At 52.2% G+C, this 19,328-nt stretch overlaps 1 protein-coding gene across 7 annotated transcripts in view; it reads right to left on the bottom strand.

Annotated features, from left to right (window-relative positions):
• hivep2a (HIVEP zinc finger 2a) overlaps nt 1–19,328 on the bottom strand; it is a 248,332-nt gene that overhangs the window by 10,687 nt on the left and 218,317 nt on the right. For all 7 annotated transcript variants that reach the window (XM_043695329.2, XM_043695330.2, XM_043695328.2 and 4 more), the window contains 2 exons: nt 4,641–4,816; nt 1,570–1,671 (listed from right to left, as the gene is read on the bottom strand). In XM_043695329.2, coding sequence (XP_043551264.2) covers nt 1,570–1,671; nt 4,641–4,816 — 278 coding nt within the window. The remainder of the gene's footprint in view (nt 1–1,569; nt 1,672–4,640; nt 4,817–19,328) is intronic.

Raw genomic sequence — 19,328 nt, 5'->3', positions numbered from 1 at the left:
AACTGACCCTTTGTCAAAGCTTTGACAAAGGGTCAGTTAGACTCGAAACGTCAGCTCTTTTCTCTCCTCACAGATGCTGCCAGACCTGCTGAGATTTTCTAGCATTTTATCTTTGGTTTCAGATTCCAGCATCCGCGGTAATTTGCTTTTATTTTTTTTTTCCCTGCGTCTTACCTGTCCAGCCCTGTTAAAATTTTATACGTTTCAACCAAATCCCCTCTCATCCGTCTAAATTCTAGGGAATACAGGACCAATTTCTCCTCACCCAACAGGCCCGTCATTCCTGCTATTGGCCTTGTTGGGTTTTTTTTTGTACTCAGAAATGGCTCGTCTCAATTGGTCAGAAGTGTTGTATTTGAGCTGCTTAACAGAATATCAGGAGGTCACTCAGCCCTTGAGACTGTGCCAACTGTCATATTCTCGACCTACCTTGCTCCCAGAGTCAGAGCAGGCAATGCTGTCATGGTAACATCATTGGACTGACAATCCAGAACCCCAGGCTCTGTGGACAGGGGCTCATGGCTGACACTGAAATTTAAATCGAGTGAAAATCCAAAGCTAGCCTAATGGCAGTGGGCGGTGCGACGGCTCAGTGGTTAGCACTGCAGCCTCACAGCACCAGGGACCCAGTTTCGACTCCAGCCTCGGGTGACTGTCTGTGAGGAGTGTGCACATTTCTCCCCATGTCTGCGTGAGTTTATTCCCACAATCCAAAGATGTACAGGTTAGCTGAATTGGCCGTGGGAAATACGGGGATAAGGTAGGGGTGGGATGCTCTTTGGAGGGGTCTGGGAAGGCAGACACTGCAGAAGTCGGTGTGTGTTCTCCTTCGAGGCTGGAATGTTAAATTACTTTAACAGAGAGGTTCAAAACTTTGAAAGGGGTTTTGTCAGATAGTGACAGACTGTTTCCACTGATGGGCAGGCTAGTGACCAGAGGGTCACAGACTTGAGCAAATTCGCACAGCATCTTGGCGGAGCAGATATAAGGAGACTCGTTAGGAAGCAGCAGCAGCATCTGACCATTTTCAAAGAGCTTTCAGATGTAATGTTTAAAAAGAGGGACTGGATAAATACTGGGAAAGGCACCAAACAAAAAGTGAAGTCACACTGGACTTCTGGCATCTAAGGGTGGCACAGTGGCTCAGTTGTTAGTGTTGCTGCCTCACAGTACCAGGAGACCCGGGTTCAATTCCAGCCTTGAGTAACTGTGTAGAGTTTGCACATTCTCCCCGTGTCTGCGGGGGTTCCCTCCGGGTGCTCCGGTTTCCTCCCATAATCCAAAGATGTGCAGGTCAGGTGGACTGGCCACGTGAAATTGCCCATTGTGTTCAGGTTAGGTGCATTAGTCAGGGGTAAGTGTAGGTTAGGGCAATGGGTCTGGGTGGGCTACTCTTCGAAGGGCCGGTGTGGACTTGTTGGGCCGAAGGGCCTGTTTCTATACTGTAGGGACGCTAAGATTTCTATGAAAGAGCGGGCTGAATGGGGATTGACTGGTGAGCTCCCTCAAAAGAGCCAGAACCAGCACAAAGGGCCAAAGGACCTCATGACGGACAGCAATTGAACTTGCCTGCTTCTTCCGTGTCTGTGCTGTACGTGCAGGTTACTGCTATTCCCAACTCCAGGCACTTTTTGGTATGAGCCTTTGACTTCATATGTTTTGTCAGGTTTCCTGGGGGAAGAACACAAAATGACATAGGTAAGTGGGTCGAGATAATGAGGCAGCAAAAGCAGTGAAGGGTGACAATAGCCGTCTATTTATTCCTCATTCCAACGCCCACTGGTACAGAGGCAGAGTGACTCATTCCATCCCCATGACTGTGAGGAATACAAATGAGGAACACTCCACAACTTAGCTTCTGCTTTAAAAATACTGCAATGTATTTATGAACAGGCTATAAGCCATTCAAATTGCTCGATGCAATATTCACACTGTTATACCTCGGATCACTCTCCTTTAGAGACACTGGAATGACTCACACATTTCTAAAGTCTCTCTCATTACCAAGCAAACACTTTGGGGGAAGTGTTATGTAAAGTAACTTGCTCCAAAAGGAGCTGTGGCTGGTTGAGCAGACAAACCAAAACACAGCCGCCATTTGGCACACAGTAAAATCCCCACCAAACACGGCTCAAGGCACGACGGGTTAAGCTGCTTTCCCTCACCGCCTGTCTCTCGATTGTGCTCATTATGGGGAGTAACCTTGGCCAGACTCCTGGAAAAAATGTCTTGCTCATCTTCGAGTTCCGTCACTGGGTCTTTTGATATCCATCTGAATTACAAGAGCCATGCAGCTGGAGCGTGTGCTCCAAATATCAAGGCATACACCCAGGATTGCTGAAGAAAGAAGTCTCAGAAATAGGTCATACCGCCCAACTCATGCTCATGCTCCTCGTCCAACCTTTCTCATTGAAACTCATTGTCGTAACCACCAGCTCCACGGGAAGAATGTCCCGCAGCCAGTAAGGCAGTGAAGCACTCTGGGAAAAGTGCCCTGTAATTAGCATCACAGTGAAGCATTCTGGGAAGTGTCCCACAGTTAGCTTGGCAGTGAAACATTCTGAGAATAGTGTCCAGCAGTCAGCATCACTGTGAAGCATTCTGGGAAGTCTGTCCTTTAGTCAGTGTCACAGTGAGGCATTCTTGGAATTGCAGTGAAGCACTTTGGGAAGAGTGTCCAGCAGTCAGCATCACTGTGAAGCATTCTGGGAAGAGAATCCTGCAGTCAGTATCACAGTGAGGCATTCTGGGAAAATGGTCCTACAGTCAGTATCATAGCGAGTCATTCTGGGAAAACTGTCCTGCAGTCAGTATCACAGTGAGGCATTCTGGGAAAACTGTCCTGCAGTCAGTATCACAGTGAGGCATTCTGGGAAAACTGTCCTGCAGTCAGTATCACAGTGAAGCATTCTGGGAAGACTGTCCTGCAGTCAGTATCACAGTGAGGCATTCTGGGAAGACTGTCCTGCAGTCAGTATCACAGTGAGGCGTTCTGGGAAGATTGTCTTGCAGTGCATATCACAGTGAAGCATTCTGGGAAGATTGTCTTGCAGTCCGTATCACAGTGAGGCATTCTGGGAAGATTGTCTTGCAGTCAGTATCACATTGAGACATTCTTAGAAGACTATCCTGCAGTCAGTATCACACATCATCAACTCGGTGAAGGACGCTCTCTGGGCGGTCCGAAACCTGTTGATCTTCCAGCTGAAGGAGTTGACCCCGACTGAGTGCTGCAGACTGGCATATTCCAAGGTCCAGGACTACGTGTTGAGGGACGCGCTGAAGCTTGGGGCAGCTGCTGCCAAGGCGCGGTGGAGAAAGACCACCATGTAACATCTGCCTGCCTAAGAAGAACATGGGGCCCATGCAGTCATTTGGGCTCTGCTGACGCCTCAGCTAAATATGTAGTCGTACAGACCTGTATATATGAATGATTACTCGGTCTCTGTATACCAAGAAATGGAATGTATACGGATGTATAGCATGACAAATTGTACAGATTATCAAAATATTTTATGAATAAAGTATATTTTTGAAATAAAAAATAATTCTGGGAAGAATGTCCTGCAGTCAGTATCACAGTGAGGCATTCTGGGAAGACTGTCCTGCAGTCAGTATCACAGTGAGACATTGGGGCCCACTCAGTAAATGGGCTCCGCTGAAGCCTCAGTTAAATATATGGATAGTCAATGTACAGACCTGTATGCTTAATTCTGATCTCTGTATGTAAAGAAATGGAATGTATATGTATGTATGGCCCACCAGTTGTACAGATCATCAAAATATTTTGTGTATAAAGTGTATTTTTGAAATTAAAAAAAATCCTGTGTCAAATTGTGAAGCAGGGGAAGAAGCAGCTGACTGGTTGAGTAGGATTGGGTGTGTATTTATACAATTTTTGAGGCATTCAGGCAAGCATGGGATGATTATGTGGATAGAAATGGTGTGTGGGTAAACGGGGTTAAAGGCAGGAGATTCACATTAGGTACTAAAACCAGTGCAAACACAATGGACCGAATGGCCATAACATTTCTGAATATCCCCCCCTCTCCCTCAATATGACAGGTTTTGAGATCTCATTACCTCGAAGCAAAGAAGGCGAATTGACACATTTAAGGGAAAGTCTGATGATCATTTCGTGGAGAAGAGAGTAAGGGGTTTACAGTGATTGACAAGGTGCCTCGAGTGGTGTATAAACTGCTTGGGTGGATTGGGTTTGTTTGCCTATCTGATGTAATTAGAAGAATCGATGGCAGAACTCTGGGCTCCAATACTTCAGAACGGCAGGAGGAAGAGTATCAAGGCAAGATGTTGAAGATGCCAACTGGGTGTTACCTAACTCAAAGATGGAACAGGCTTAAAATGGGCTGAGTGGCCTCACTAAGTTCCATAATTTGGGATTGACACAAGTGTGAGGGCAATTGGCAGTGCCATTGTTATCGAGCAGCTCAGAAAAGGGGTTTGGCTCGATCAGAATCACCTCGCGATTGCTCACTTAGCCCTCGGTTCAAGGTGCCACGCGGCTCTGAAAAACGCAAACCCCTTCAGCTTCCCCCAGATTCACGAGGGGGAAGTGAACGAGGACTCCCTGTTTCTCCCCGCCCCCGCCACTTCCCCAAACCAGCTCGCACAGACTTTACCTTTCGTCTTGAAAGCAAAATTGCAGAACTTGCACATGAAAGGTCGCAGGTCGGTGTGGGTGCGGATGTGTTTCTTCAGCATACTGGGCTTTTTACAGCGAATTCCACATTCCTCACAAATATACTTTCCTCTGCCCCGCCCCCTCACATAGACATAGTCTTCATTGGATTTGTACCTGCAAGGACAGAGGGTTCACAAAGAAGCTAAGCAAGCTGGTTTTAAGTCAAGGCAACATGTAGACATTGCTTCAGAATCCTCACCTATCTAACAGATGCTGCTCTTCTCACTCAATGGGTTATCTGCGACATTGGATGCTTGGGATATTCCATAACCAGCTTTCTAAAGCAGAGAAACTAGGCAGAGGCCATTCAGCCCTTTCAGCTTGCTCCATCATTCAATATCATCATGTCTGATCCTCGACTCCAACACCATAGCCCTTGATGCCTTTAAAATCGGAACAAATTATCTTTCTCTTTCTAGAATAGAGAGTTATATTGCGGTCCAACCGGTCCATGCTGATTAAAACCCCAACCTAAACCACCCCCACCTGCCTGCTCCAGGCCCATATCCTTCCAAACCTTCCTTGTTCATGTTCTTATCTAAGTGCCTTTTGAACGTTGTAACTGTACCTACACCCAACACTTCCTCAGGAATTTAATTCCACGTTCAGTGATCTGGCCTCTACTGACTTCTGTGATAGAGAATTCCACATGTTGACTACCTTTTCAGAAAAGAAACGCTTCCTCTTCATAGTCCTAAATGATAGCCCCATTTTCGGACACTGTGTTTGAGACTCTGCATGCAGGGGGAAGTGTCCTCCCTGACTCTAGTCTGTCCCACCCTGTTAGAATTTTATACCAGCACCCTCTCATCCTTCTAAACTCTAGGGAATACAGGCCCAGTCAAACCAGTCTCTCCTCATATAATTATCGGAGATGTCGGAACAGAAGGAGGTCCTTCTGCCCATGGAGTCTGCTCTGTCATTCTGAGGGCTTTGTTGCTAAGTTTGCAGATGACACAGTGAAAGGTGGAGGGACATGTAGTGTTGAGGAAGGCTGCAGTATGTCCCTGATGAAGGGCTTATGCCCGAAACGTCGATTCTCCTGCTCCTTGGATGCTGCCTGACTTGCTGTGCTTTTCCAGCATCACACTCTCGACTCTGATCTCCAGCATCTGCATCTCCCATAAGACAGAGGAGCAGCTAAGGCCATTCAAGTCTGCTCCACCATTCTATCATGGCTGATATGTTTTAGTTTAAAAAAAATTAGACTCCCTACAGTGTGGAAACAGGCCCTTCAACCCAGCAAGTCCTCGGAAGAGTAACCTACCCAGACCCATTTCTCTCTGACTAATGCACCTAACACTACGGGCAATTTAGCATGGCCAATTCACCTGACCTGCACATCTTTGGACTGTGGGAGGCAACTGGAGCATCCAGAGGAAACCCACGCAGACACGGGGAGAATGTGCAAACAGTCACCCGCGGGTGGAATCAAACCCAGGTCCCTGGTGCTGTGAGGCAGCAGTGCTAACCACTGAGCCACCGTGCTGCCCATAAACCCACTCTGCCTTAAATACATTCAGTAACTAGGCCTCTGCAGCCTTCTGCAGTCCTCTTCAAGGACTTCACTTCACTTCAAGGCTGTGCCCCCACGTCTTCCATTGGAAACATCTTCTCTACATCCACCCTATCCAGACCTCTCAGTATTCTATAAGTTTCAATGAGAACTTCCCCCCCCCACCCCGTCATCATTCTAAACTCCATTGAGTACAGACCCAGAGTCCTCAACCGCTCTTCATATGATGAGCCCTTCATCCCCGGACCCAGGTTTCCTTTCCTAAGGGATGCTAATGAAGAAGACAAAAATTGGCAAGTGTTCTGGCACTCACCATCATGGTGATGAACTTTCTCATCTCGATTTACTAATCAAATTGAAATTCCACCAGCTTCCGTAGTGGGATTCAAACCGGTGTACCCCAGAACATGAGGCTAACCCCCTGGATTCCTAACACTCGCGATTACTGGGACAATCTGGTCGATAACTAGGGCTGGAGTTGGACATTCTGGGAAAGTGTCCAATAGGTAAAGGGGGGATGAAAGGGTCAAACTCATTCTGACCTGGATTTTATTCCACTTGTCCCAGAGAGAGTTGGATAAGCACTCAAGGTCAGGACAGGTCTTGCAGGGAAAGAAGTGAGGAATGAGTCAAGTTGGACAGCTCTTTCAAAGAAGGAATGCAGGAAGGATGGACTGAATGGCCTATTTCTGAGCTACACCATTCTCTGATTCGATCCTGTCTCCTACTTGGTCCAGACTGGAGACAATATGAGGTTTGGGAAGTGTTTTGTAGTTGCGGGTTTTTACTGCTGATGGGTTCAGAGTCAACCACATTGCTGTGGGTTTGGCCTCACATGTAGTCCAGACCAGGTAAGGATGGTAACCCTTAAGTGGGCTTTTCCTGACAATCATAGAACATAGAACATTACAGCACAATACAGGCCCTTCGGTCCTCGATGTTGCGCTGCCCTGTCATACTAATCTGAAGCCCATCCCACCTACACTATTCCATATACGTCCATAAATGCACTTAAACTTGGCGAATCTACTACCGTTGCAGGCAAAGCATTCCATACCCTTACTACTCTCTGAGTAAAGAAACTACCTCTGACATCTGTCTTATACCTATCTCCCCTCACTTTAAAGTTGTGTCCCCTCGTGTTTGCCGTCCCCATACTTGGAAAAAGGCTCTCCCTGTCCACCCTATCTAACCTTCTGATTATCTTGTATGTCTCTATTAAGTCACCTCTCAACCTTCTTCTCTCTAACGAGAACAGCCTAAAGGCCCTTAGCCTTTCCCCGTAAGACATTCCTTCCATACCAGGCAACATCCTAGTAAATCTCCTCTGCACCCTTTCCAAAGCTTCCACATCCTTCTTATAATGTGGTGACCAGAACTGTACACAATACTCCAAGTGCGGCCGTACCAGAGTTTTGTACAGCTGTAACATAACCTCATGGTTCCGGAACTCGATCCCTCTATTAATAAAAGGTAAAACACTGTATGCCTTCTTAACAACCCTGTCAATCTGGGTGGCAACGTTCAGGGATCTGTGTACATGAACACCGAGATCTCTCTGCTCATCTGCACTCCCAAGAATCTTACCATTAGCCCAGTGAATTCATGGCTATCATTAGACTCTGAATCTCAGATTTGTTTTCGAATTCAAATTTCACCATTTGCCATGGTAGGATTTGAAATGAGGTCCTCAGAACATTATCTGGGTCCCTTGATTAAAAGTCCAGTGATAATACCACTAGACCATCACCTCCCTTTGCATCAGTACAGAGATGTTACTTCTAACCAGTACACTATCTCACTCAGCCTCGTCACCTACTGAGCTATTACTATGATACGCAATTTTCTCAATTCATAAAAGGGGCAGCAATGGCATTGTCTGTAGACTTTTCTTGTCCCTTTCTTGAAAGGGAATTAATCTAAAACATCACCTTGTTTTGGTGCAAGAATTCGGACAAGATAAGCACCGTGGCTCTGTGAAAGCAATTCGCTTCCCATAGCAACCAGAGATATTCTGTACCCATAGCAACTGGAACTATTTGCTATCCATGGCCACTAGTACCACTCACTATCCAAAATAACCAGAGACATGCATCACCCAGAGCAACCAGATCGCAAAAGGCACCAAACTTTGAGAGGAGTGGTGTAGAATGAAATGCCTTGAGGCACTTAATTACGTTAAAGGGGCTGTGGGTTTCTGTGGAGTGATCGATTTGACTCCATTGCACAGTGCGCATGTGCTGAGTGCGGAACAAATTGCATCAGTAAATTCAGCAGAGAGTTGTACAATGACCTGGAGAGGGGGCAGAGGGTATGAGGTTCTCATGGAATGAGTCAGGTGGGGAGGTATTAGTCTTTGCTGGCTCCTACACATCCATTAGTGACACACAGAAGCCTTTCAGTTTAAATTTATATAACTCTGCTGTTCATTGTAGCAAGTGAGTCCCAATGAATCACAATTACACATTCTGTGCCACAGTTGGGCCCATCCACCATCTATTAGGCAGGAGTGTGATGGAATACTCCCCACTTGCCTGGGTGGGTGCAGACCCCCAACAACACTCAAGAAGCTTGACACCATCCAGGACAAAGCAGCATGCTTGATTGGCACCACATCCACAAATATCCACCACCGACGCTCAGTAGCAGCAGTGTGTACTATCTACAAGACACACTGCAGGTATTCACCAAAGATCCTCAGACAGCACCTTCCAAACCCACGACCACTTCCATTTAGAAGGTCAGAGCAGATCCAAGGGAACACCACCTCCTCCAAGTTCCCCTCCAAGCCACTCACCATCCCGACTTGGAAATACATTGCCATTCCTTCCCAGTCGCTGGGTTAAAATCGGGGAATTCCCTCTCTAAGGGCAATATGTTAATGGACATGGACTGTAACGGTTCAGGAATGGAGCTCACTACCACCTTCTCAAGGACAACTAGGGATGGGCCGAGTTGGCGACACCCACATCACGAGTGAATTTTAAGAAAAAGGTCTTTGATATTGCTCATGGTCTAGCTGAACATCTCCAACCCTTTTGCACACAACCCCTTACAGATCCTTCTATTCCTCACTCCTGTTCATCGAGTGCCCCTGAAATGCAGCCATGTTCCTCACATCTACCATTCCTTGTGATAGCACGTTCCTAATTCTCACCGCTCTCCGAGGGAAAGGGACTTCTCCCGAAATTTCCCGCTGGATTTTTTTTAGAGCCCACCTTATATTTGCGACCCCTTGTTTATCCTCTTCTGTTACATTACTGTACACGGCTGAACACCTTCAACTCTGCCCTGACAGTTAGGCTGTGATTTGATTGCATGAGAAAAAAATAATGGACAGCATTCTTTGCAATTGAGCAGCACGTCGTCATTTATAAGATTGTTTGGAGGGGGTTAGGATGTCGTCAGCCAAGGGTGGCATTTATTACCCATCCCTAATTGCCCTTGAACTGAGTGTCTTGATTGGAGTCTGGAGTCACATGTAGGCCAGACCAGGTAAGTACGGCAAGTTTTCTTCCCTCAAGGACGTCAGTGAACCTAGATCTATTTTTATACCAAATGTTTCAAAGAGATGAGCGTCTTGAATTTTATTCCCAGAGGACCAGGCTAGAATGGGATCTTTCCCTTCCTAAAGATCATGTGGACTTTTTATAACAAACAAACAGGGTCAATATTCTGGTTTCTTCATTAATTCAATCTAAATTCCCAGTTTTCCAGGTGGGATTCAAACTAATTCCTCTGGATTATTAGTGCAGTGACGTGAGCACGATGTTACTATTCCTTTCCACTTACTTTCTTCATCAGTTTCAGAGAAGTTGGAAGGCTTGGGCTCTGTTTGATTGACCGGCAAGGATCGTAAAATTGCGTATCATAGAATCCCTACAGTGTGGAATCAGGCCATTCGGCCAAACAAGTCCACACCGACCCTCCGAAGAGTAGCCAACCCAGATCCATTCCCCTTCCCTATTACTTTACATTTCCCCTGACTAATGCACCTAACCTACAAATCCCTGAATGCTATGGGCAATTTAGCATGGCCAATCCACCTAACCTGCACATTTTTGGATGGTGGGAGGAAACCGGAGGAAACCCACACAGACACAGGGAGAATGCGCAAACTCCACACAGTCACCCAAGGCTGGAACCGAACCCAGGTCCCTGGCACTGTGAGGTAGCAGTGCTAACCACTGAATCACCCATTTTTGTTTTAGTATCCCACCCAGACCAATTCCCCTACCCTATTACTCTACATTTCCCCTGACTAATGCACCTAACCTACACATTCCTGGACACTATGGGCAATTTGGCATGGCCAATTCAGGTTTGCACATCTACCAAGGCCAGTGTGGTTCCACAAGGTGGCAAATGGTGGCTGGAGTCTGATGCCAAGGTGATTGGAGTGACCAGGTCACCTGACCTCCTGGATCAGTGAGGTGTTGTTCAACTTGTAGAAGACATCTGTTAGATCTCAGCTGGAGAACTGTGGACAGCGTGGGTAATGTATTGCAGGAAAGTTGTGAACACATCAAAGAGAATGCAGATGGACAAGGGCCCGTTAACTAGAACAAAGCAGGACCTCTCTCCATCTCAGGGAAGGTGTCCCAACTCCACTGGAGGCCATCAGTATCCCTGACCAGTGGCGCCACAAGGATCGGTGGACATGAGTGGTACTGCAGCAGGCTCTTGGTGAATTTCTGTAGTGCATCCTGTGGATGGTACACACTATTGCGACTGAGGTTGATTTATGAATGCAGTGCCAATCAAACAGGCTGCTTTGTCCCCGGATGGTGTCATGTTTCTTCAGTGTTGTTGGAGCTGCACCCACCCAGGCAGGAATTCCATCACACTCCTGACTTGTGCTTTGTAGATGATACACAGGCTTTTAGGAGCCAGGAGGTGAGTAACTAGCCTCAGTATTCCTAGCCTCTGACTTAATCTTGTAGCCACTGTGTTTATGTGATGAGTCCAGTTCAGTTTTTGGACAATGGTAAACCCCTAGGATGTTGACAGTGGAGGATTCAGTGATGGTAGTACAACTGAATGTCAAAGGGGCAATGGTTCGATTGTCAGAGTTTGTATTTGTGTGGCATGAATGTTACTTGCCACTAGTATGCCCAAGCCTGGATACTGTTGAGATCTAGTTGCATTTGGACACGACTGCTTCAGTGGCTGAGGAGTCACTGTGCAATTGTGCAATCATTGGTGAACATCCCCACTTCTGACCTTATGATGGAGGGAAGGTTGATGAAGCAGCTGAAGATGGTTGGGCCTAGGACACTACCCTGAGGACCTCCTGCAGAGGTGTCCTGGAGCTGAGATGACTGATCTCCAACAACCACGACCATGTTCCTGTGTGCAACGTATGACTCTACCCAATGGAGAGCTTTCCCCACCAATTCCAACTGATTCCAGTTTAGTCCAGTTTTGTGTCAGAAGCACGGTTGGTTTTGGAGCACCATGGTCAGGACTATTGTCAGAATGTTGTCAGGGCCCATTGCCTTTGAAGTATTGAATGCCTCCTGACATTTCTTGACACCACATGGAGTGAATTAAATTGACTGTACACTGGTATCTGTAATGCTGGGGGCCTCAAGAAGAGGCCAAATTGGATTGTTCACTTCTGGGTCAAGATAGTGAGTGTCAAGGCCCTCACTGCGGATTTTAACGTTGAATTCCAAGCTGTTTAAGGTGGCTGCAGTTGTGGTCGCTGGAAAAGCGGAGACACACAGTCCCCCCCACCCCCCACCATAACACACCCACACACACAGCTCCCCAACGCCCCCCCCCACACACACACACATCTCCCCACTCCACACACATATACACACACGGACCCCCCACCTCCCACCACACACACCCAAACACACAGCTCCCCACCCCACACACATATACACACACCCACAGCTCCCCACTCCACACACAGCTCCCCCCACACACACACACAGCTCCCCACCACCCCACCCCACATACACACAGCTCCCCCTCCCAACACACACAGCTCCCCACCCCACACACACAGCTCCCCCCCACACACACACACAGCTCCTCCCCACACACACATACAGTTCCCCCCATACACACAAACAGCTCCCCCCGCACACAGCTCCCCACCCACACACATTCACAGCTCACCCACACCCCCCACACACACACACAAACAGCTCCCCCGCACACTCACACCCACACGCACAGCTCCCCTTCCACACACACACACACATACACACGCCCACCGACACAAACACAGCTCCCCCCCCACACACACCCACACGCACAGCTCCCCACCATACACACACACATACACACACCTACCGACACAAACACAGCTCCCCCCCAGACACACAGCTCCCCACCATACACACACACACACACACACACACACACCTACCTGATGAGTGTGGCTCACAGTGTGACTAATCCTATAAAACTATAAACAGGTACACACGTGGGCAGACACAATATCATGATACAACACTACATAGTTGTCAACTGCCAAGCAAAATGACATCATTAAAATATTTGACAGGATTCAACATTTATTCATGTGCCCTCTGTGAGGGTAACTCAGCATCCCGCTTCCAATCAGCTCCCACCAAAAAAGCCCCATGACCCACTGTTCCCTATTGGTACCTATCCCTGTACAAAGGCTGCGACACTACACTCTCCCTGACCACAGTATATCATGCAGAGGAACATTGTCTCCTGCGATCTGGATAATACACAGCACGGGGAGTATCAGGGTGAGGAGAGTGTCAGGGTGAGTGTCAGGGTGAGGAGAGTGTCAGGGTGAGTGTCAGGGTGAGGAGAGTGTCAGGGTGAGGGGAAAGTGTCAGGGCGAGGGGGAGTGTGTCAGGGTGAAGGTGAGGGTGTCAGGGTGAGGAGAGAATGTCAGGGCGAGGGGAGAGTGTCAGAGCGAGGGGGAGAATGTCAAGGCGAGGGGAAGTGTGTCAGGGTGAGGGGAAAGTGTCAGGGTGAGGAGAGTGTCAGGGTGAGGGGAAAGTGTCAGGGTGAGGGGAAAGTGTCAGGGCGAGGGGGAGAGTATCAAGGTGAAGGGGAGGGTGTCAGGGTGAGGAGAGAACGTCAGGGCGAGGGGAGAGTGTCAGAGTGAGGGGGAGAATGTCAGGGCGAGGGGAGAGTGTCAGAGCGAGGGGGAGAATGTCAGGGCGAGGGGAAATGTGTCAGGGTGATGGGGAGAGTGTCAGGGTGATGGGGAGAATGTCAGGGCAAGGGGAGAATGTCAGGGCGAAGGGAGAATGTCAGGGCGAGGGGGAGAGTGTCAGGGCGAGGGGGAGAGTGTCAGCACGAGGGGAGAATGTCAGGGTGAGGGGAGAATGTCAGGGCAAGGGGGACAGTGTCAGGGTGAGGGGAGTGTCAGGGCGAGGGGAGAATGTCAGGGCGAGGGGAGAATGTCAGGGCGAGGGGGAGTGTGTCAGGGCGAGGGGGAGTGTGTCAGGGCGAGGGGGAGTGTGTCAGGGCGAGGGGAGAATGTCAGGGCGAGGGGGACAGTGTCAGGGCGAGGGGAGAATGTCAGGGCGAGGGGAGAATGTCAGGGCGAGGGGGAGTGTGTCAGGGCGAGGGGGAGTGTGTCAGGGCGAGGAGAGTGTCAGGGCGAGGGATGAATGTCATGGCGAGGGATGAATGTCATGGCGAGGGGTGAATGTCAGGGTGAGGGGGAGTGGGTCAGCGTGAGGGGGAGAGTGTCAGGGTGAGGGGGAGAGTGTCAGGGTGAGGGGGAGAGTGTCAGGGTGAGGGGAGTGTCAGGGCGAGGGGAGAATGTCAGGGTGAGGGGGAGAGTGTCAGGACGAGGGGAGAGTGTCAGGGAGAGAGGGAGTGTGACAGGGTGACGGGGGAGTATCAGGGTGAGGGGGAGAGTGTCAGGGTGAGGGGAAGAGTGTCAGGGTGAGGGGAGAGTGTCAGGGTGAAGGGAGAATGTCAGGGCGAAGGGAGAATGTCAGGGCGAAGGGAGAATGTCAGGGCGAGGGGGAGTGTATCAAGGTGAAGGTGTATCAAGGTGAAGGGGAGAGTGTCAGCACGAGGGGAGAATGTCAGGGCGAGGGGAGAATGTCAGGTTGAGGGGGAGTGGGTCAGCCTGAGGGGGAGTGGGTCAGGGTGAGGGGGAGAGTGTCAGGGTGAGGGGAGTGTCAGGGCGAGGGGAGAATGTCAGGGTGAGGGGAGAGTGTCAGGGCGAGGTGAGTGTCAGAGCGAGGGGAGAATGTCAGGGCGATGGGGAGAGTGTCAGGGCGATGGAGAGAGTGTCAGGGTGAGGGGAGAGTGTCAGGGTGAAGGCGGAGTGTGTCAGGGTGAGGAGAGTGTCAGGGCGAGTGGGAGAGTATCAGGGCGAGGGGAGAATGTCAGGGCGAGTGGAGAATGTCAGGGCGAGGGGAGAATGTCAGGGCGAGGGGAGTGTGTCAGGGTGAAGGGGAGAGTGTCAGGGTGAAGGGGAGAATGACAGGTGGAGGGGGAGTGTGTCAGGGTGAGGACAATGTCAGGGCGAGGGGGGAATGTGTCAGGGCGAGGGGGAGAGTGTCAGGGCGAGGGGGAGAGTGTCAGGGCGAGGGGGAGAGTGTCAGGGCGAGGGGAGAGTGTCAGGGTGAGGAGAGAGTGTCAGGACGAGGGGAGAGAGTGTCAGGGTGAGGGGGAAGAGTGTCAGGGTGAGGGGGAGAGTGTCAGGGTGAGGGGAGAGTGTCAGGGTGAGGGGGAGAGGGTGTCAGGGAGAGGGGAGAGAGTGTCAGGGTGAGGGGAGAGTGTCAGGGTAAAGGGGAGAGTGTCAGGGAGAGGAGATAGTGTCAGGGTGAGGAGTGTCAGGGTGATGGGGGAGTGTCAGGGTGAGGAGTGTCAGGGTGAGGGGAGAGTGTCAGGGTGAGGGGAGAGTGTCAGGGCGAGGGAAGAGTGTCAGGGTGAGAGGGAGAATGTCAGGGCGAGGGGAGAGTGTCAGGATGAGGGGAGAGTGTCAGGGTGAGGAGTGTCAGGGTGATGGGGGAGTGTCAGGGTGAGGAGTGTCAGGGTGAGGGAAGAGTGTCAAGGTGAGGAGAGAGTGTCAGGGTGAGGGGGAGAGTGTCAGGGTGAGGGGGAGAGGGTGTCAGGGAGAGGGGAGAGAGTGTCAGGGTGAGGGGAGAGTGTCAGGGTAAAGGGGAGAGTGTCAGGGAGAGGAGATAGTGTCAGGGTGAGGAGTGTCAGGGTGATGGGGGAGTGTCAGGGTGAGGAGTGTCAGGGTGAGGGGAGAGTGTCAGGGTGAGGGGAGAGTGTCAGGGCGAGGGAAGAGTGTCAGGGTGAGAGGGAGAATGTCAGGGCGAGGGGAGAGTGTCAGGATGAGGGGAGAGTGTCAGGGTGAGGAGTGTCAGGGTGATGGGGGAGTGTCAGGGTGAGGAGTGTCAGGGTGAGGGAAGAGTGTCAAGGTGAGGAGAGAGTGTCAGGGTGAGGGGGAGAGAGTGTCAGGGCCAGGGAAGAGTGTCAGGGTGAGGGGGAGAATGTCAGGGCGAGGGGAGAGTGTCAGGGTGAGGAGAGAGTGTCAGGACGAGGGGAGAGAGTGTCAGGGTGAGGGGGAAGAGTGTCAGGGTGAGGGGGAGAGTGTCAGGGTGAGGGGGAGAGTGTCAGGGTGAGGGGGAGAGTGTGTCAGGGCGAGGGAAGAGTGTCAGGGTGAGCTGGAGAGTGTGTCAGAGTGAGGGCTGAGAGTGTCAGGGTGAGGGGGAGAGTGTCAGGGTGAGGGGGAGAGTGTGTCAGGGCGAGGGAAGAGTGTCAGGGTGAGCTGGAGAGTGTGTCAGAGTGAGGGCTGAGAGTGTCAGGGTGAGGGGGAGAGTGTCAGGGTGAGGGGGAGAGTGTCAGGGTGAGGGAAGAGAGTGTCAGGGTGAGGGGGAGAGTGTGTCAGGGTGAGGGGAGAGTGTGTCAGGGTGAGGGGAGAGAGTGTCAGGGTGAGGGGAGTGTCAGGGTGAGGGGAGAGTGTCAGGTGAGGAGAGTGTCAGGGCGAGGGGGAGAGTGTCAGGGTGAGGGGGAGTGTGTCAGGGTGAGGGGGAGAATGTCAGGATAAGGGGGAGAATGTCAGGGCAAGTGGAGAGTGTCAGGGTGAGGGGAGATTGTCAGATTGAGGTGGACAGTGTCAGATTGAGGGGGAGAGTTTCAGGTTGAGGGGACAGTGTCAGAGTGAGAGGAAAGTGTCAGGGCGAGGGGAGAGTGTCACAGCGAGGGGAAAGTGTCAGGGTGAGGGGAGAGTGTCAGGGTGAGGTGGCGAGTTTCAGGGTGAGGGGGGAGTTTCAGGGAGCGGGGGGGAGTTTCAGGGTGAGGGGGGGAGTTTCAGGGTGAGGGGGGGAGTGTCAGGGTGAGGGGGGGGAGTGTCAGGGTGAGGGGGAGAGTGTCAGGGTGAGGGGAGAGTGTCAGGGTGAGGGGGGAGTTTCAGGGTGAGGGGAGAGTGTCAGGGCGGGCGGGAGAGTGTCATGGTGAGGGGGAGAATGTCAGGGTGGGGGGGAGAGTGTCATGGTGAGGGGGAAAGTGTCAAGGCGAGGGGGACAGTGTCATGGTGAGGGGGAGAATGTCAGGGCATGGGGGAGAGTGTCAGGGTGAGGAGAGTGTCAGGGCGAGGGGGAGAGTGTCAGGGCGAGGGGAGAATGTCAGGGCGAGGGGGAGTGTGTCAGGGTGAGGAGAGTGTCAGGATGAGGGGAAGAGTGTCAGGGTGAGGGGAGAATGTCAGGGCGAGGGGGAGAGTGTCAGGGCGAGGGGGAGAGTGTCAGGGCGAGGGGGAGAGTGTCAGGGCGAGGGGGAGAGTGTCAGGGCGAGGGGGAGAGTGTCAGGGCGAGGGGAGAATGTCAGGGCGAGGGGGAGAGTGTCAAGTTGAGGACAATGTCAGGATAAGGGGATAATGTCAGGGCGAGGGTAGAATGTCAGGGCGAGGGGGAGTGTGTCAGGGTGAGGAGAGTGTCAGGGTGAGGGGGAGAGTGTCAGGGTGAGGGGGCGAATGTCAGGGCGAGGGGAGAGTGTCAGGGTGAGGGGAGAGTGTCAGGGTGAGGGGGAGAATGTGTCAGGGTGAGGGGAGAGAGTGTCAGGCGAGGGGAGAGAGTGTCAGGGCGAGGGGAGAGTGTCAGGGTGAGGAGTGTCAGGGTGATGGGGGAGTGTCAGGGTGAGGAGTATCAGGGTGAGGGGAGAGTGTCAGGGTGAGGAGAGAGTGTCAGGGTGAGGGGGAGAGTGTGTCAGGGTGAGGGGAGAGAGTGTCTGGGCGAGGGGAGAGTGTCAGGGCGAGGGGAGAGTGTCAGGGCGAGGGGAGAGTGTCATGGTGAGGAGAATGCCAGAGTGAGGGGGAGATTGTCAGGGTGAGGGGAGTGTGTCAGGGTGAGGAGAATGTCAGGGTGAGGGGGAGATTGTCAGAGCGAGGGGAGAGTGTCAGGGTGAGGGGGGGAGTGACAGGATGAGGGGGAGAGTGTTAGGGTGAGGGGAGAGTGTCAGGGTGAGGGGGGTAAGTTTCAGGGTGGGGGGGGAGTGTCAGGGTGAGGGGGGAGTGTCAGATTGAGGGGGAGATTGTCAGGGTGAGGGGAGAGTGTCAGGGCGAGGGGAGAGTGTCAGGGTGAGGGGGAGAGTGTGTCAAGGTGAGGGGGGCAGTGTGTCAGGGTGAGGGGAGAGTGTCAGAGCGAGGAGAATGTCAAGGTGAGGTGGAGATTGTCAGGGCGAGGGGAGAGTGTCAGGGCGAGGGGAGAGTGTCAGGGTGAGGGGGAGAGTGTGTCAAGGTGAGGGGGGCAGTGTGTCAGGGCGAGGGGGAGAGTGTGTTAGGGCGAGGGGAGAGTGTCCGGGCGAGGGGAGAGTGTCAGCGCGAGGGGAGTGTCAGGGCGAGGGGAGAATGTCAGGGTGAGGGGGAGAGTGTCAGGGCGAATGGAGAGTGTCACGGCGAGGGGAGTGTCAGGGCGAGGGGAGAATGTCAGGGTGAGGGGGAGAGTGTCAGGACGAAGGGAGAGTGTCAGGGAGAGAGGGAGAGTGTCAGGGTGACGGAGGAGTGTCAGGGTGAGGGGGAGAGTGTCACGGTGAGGGGAGATCGTCAGGGTGAGGGGGAGATTGTTAGGGTGAGGGGAGAGTGTCAGGGTGAGGGGGAGAGTATCAGGGTGAGGGGGAGAGTGACAGGGTGAGGAGGAGAGTGTGTCAGGGTGAGGGGGAGAGTGTTAGGGTGAGGGGGAGAGTGTTAAGGTGAGGGGAGAGTGTCAGGGTGAGGGGGAGAGTATCAGGGTGAGGGGGAGAGTGACAGGGTGAGGGGGAGAGTGTCAGGTTGAGGACAATGTCAGGACAAGGGGGTAATGTCAGGGCGAGGGTAGAATGTCAGGGCGAGGGGGAGTGTGTCAGGGTGAGGAGAGTGTCAGGACGAGGAGAAGAGTGTCAGGGCGAGGGGAGAATGTCAGGGCGAGGGGGTGTGTGTCAGGGTGAGGGGGAGAGTGTCAGGACGAGGGGGAGTGTGTCAGGGTGAGGACAATGTCAGGGCGAGGGAGAGTGTGTCAGGACGAGGGGGAGAGTGTCAAGGCAAGGGGGAGAGTGTCAGGGCGAGGGGGAGAGTGTCAGGACGAGGGGGAGAGTGTCAGGCCGAGGAGAGAGTGTCATGGTGACGGAGGAGTGTCAGGGTGAGGGGAGAATGTCAGGGTGAAGGGAGAATGTCAGGGTGGGGGGGAGAGTGTTAGGGTGAGGGGGAGAGTGTCAGGGTGAGGGGAGGGAGTGTCAGGATGAGGAGAGAGTGTCGGGGTGAGGGGAGAGAGTGTCAGGGCGAGGCGAGAGTGTCAGGGTGAGGGGGAGAGTGTTAGGGTGATGGAGTGTGTGACAGGGTGAGGGGGAGAGAGTGTCAGCGCGAGGGGAGAGTGTCAGGGTGAGGGGAGAGTATTTCATGGCGAGGGGAGAATGTCAGGGTGAGGGGAGAGTGTCAGGGTGAGAGGGAGAATGTGTCAGGGTGAGGGAAGAGAGTGTCAGGCCAGGGGAGAGAGTGTCCGGGCGAGGGGAGAGTGTCAGGGTGAGGAGTGTCAGGGTGATGGGGGAGTGTCAGGGTGAGGAGTATCAGGGTGAGGGGGAGAGTGTGTCAGGGTGAGGGGAGAGAGTGTCTGGGCGAGGGGAGAGTGTCAGGGCGAGGGGAGTGTGTCAGGGTGAGGAGAATGCCAGGGT

The sequence above is a fragment of the Chiloscyllium plagiosum genome, unplaced genomic scaffold (genome assembly GCF_037043375.1).
Source record: "Chiloscyllium plagiosum isolate Xiang-an unplaced genomic scaffold, Cpla_swu_hap1 HiC_scaffold_10, whole genome shotgun sequence".
NCBI lineage: Eukaryota > Metazoa > Chordata > Chondrichthyes > Orectolobiformes > Hemiscylliidae > Chiloscyllium > Chiloscyllium plagiosum.
Note: the sequence above shows the minus strand (reverse complement) of the source record. Positions and strands in the feature narration are given on the sequence as shown.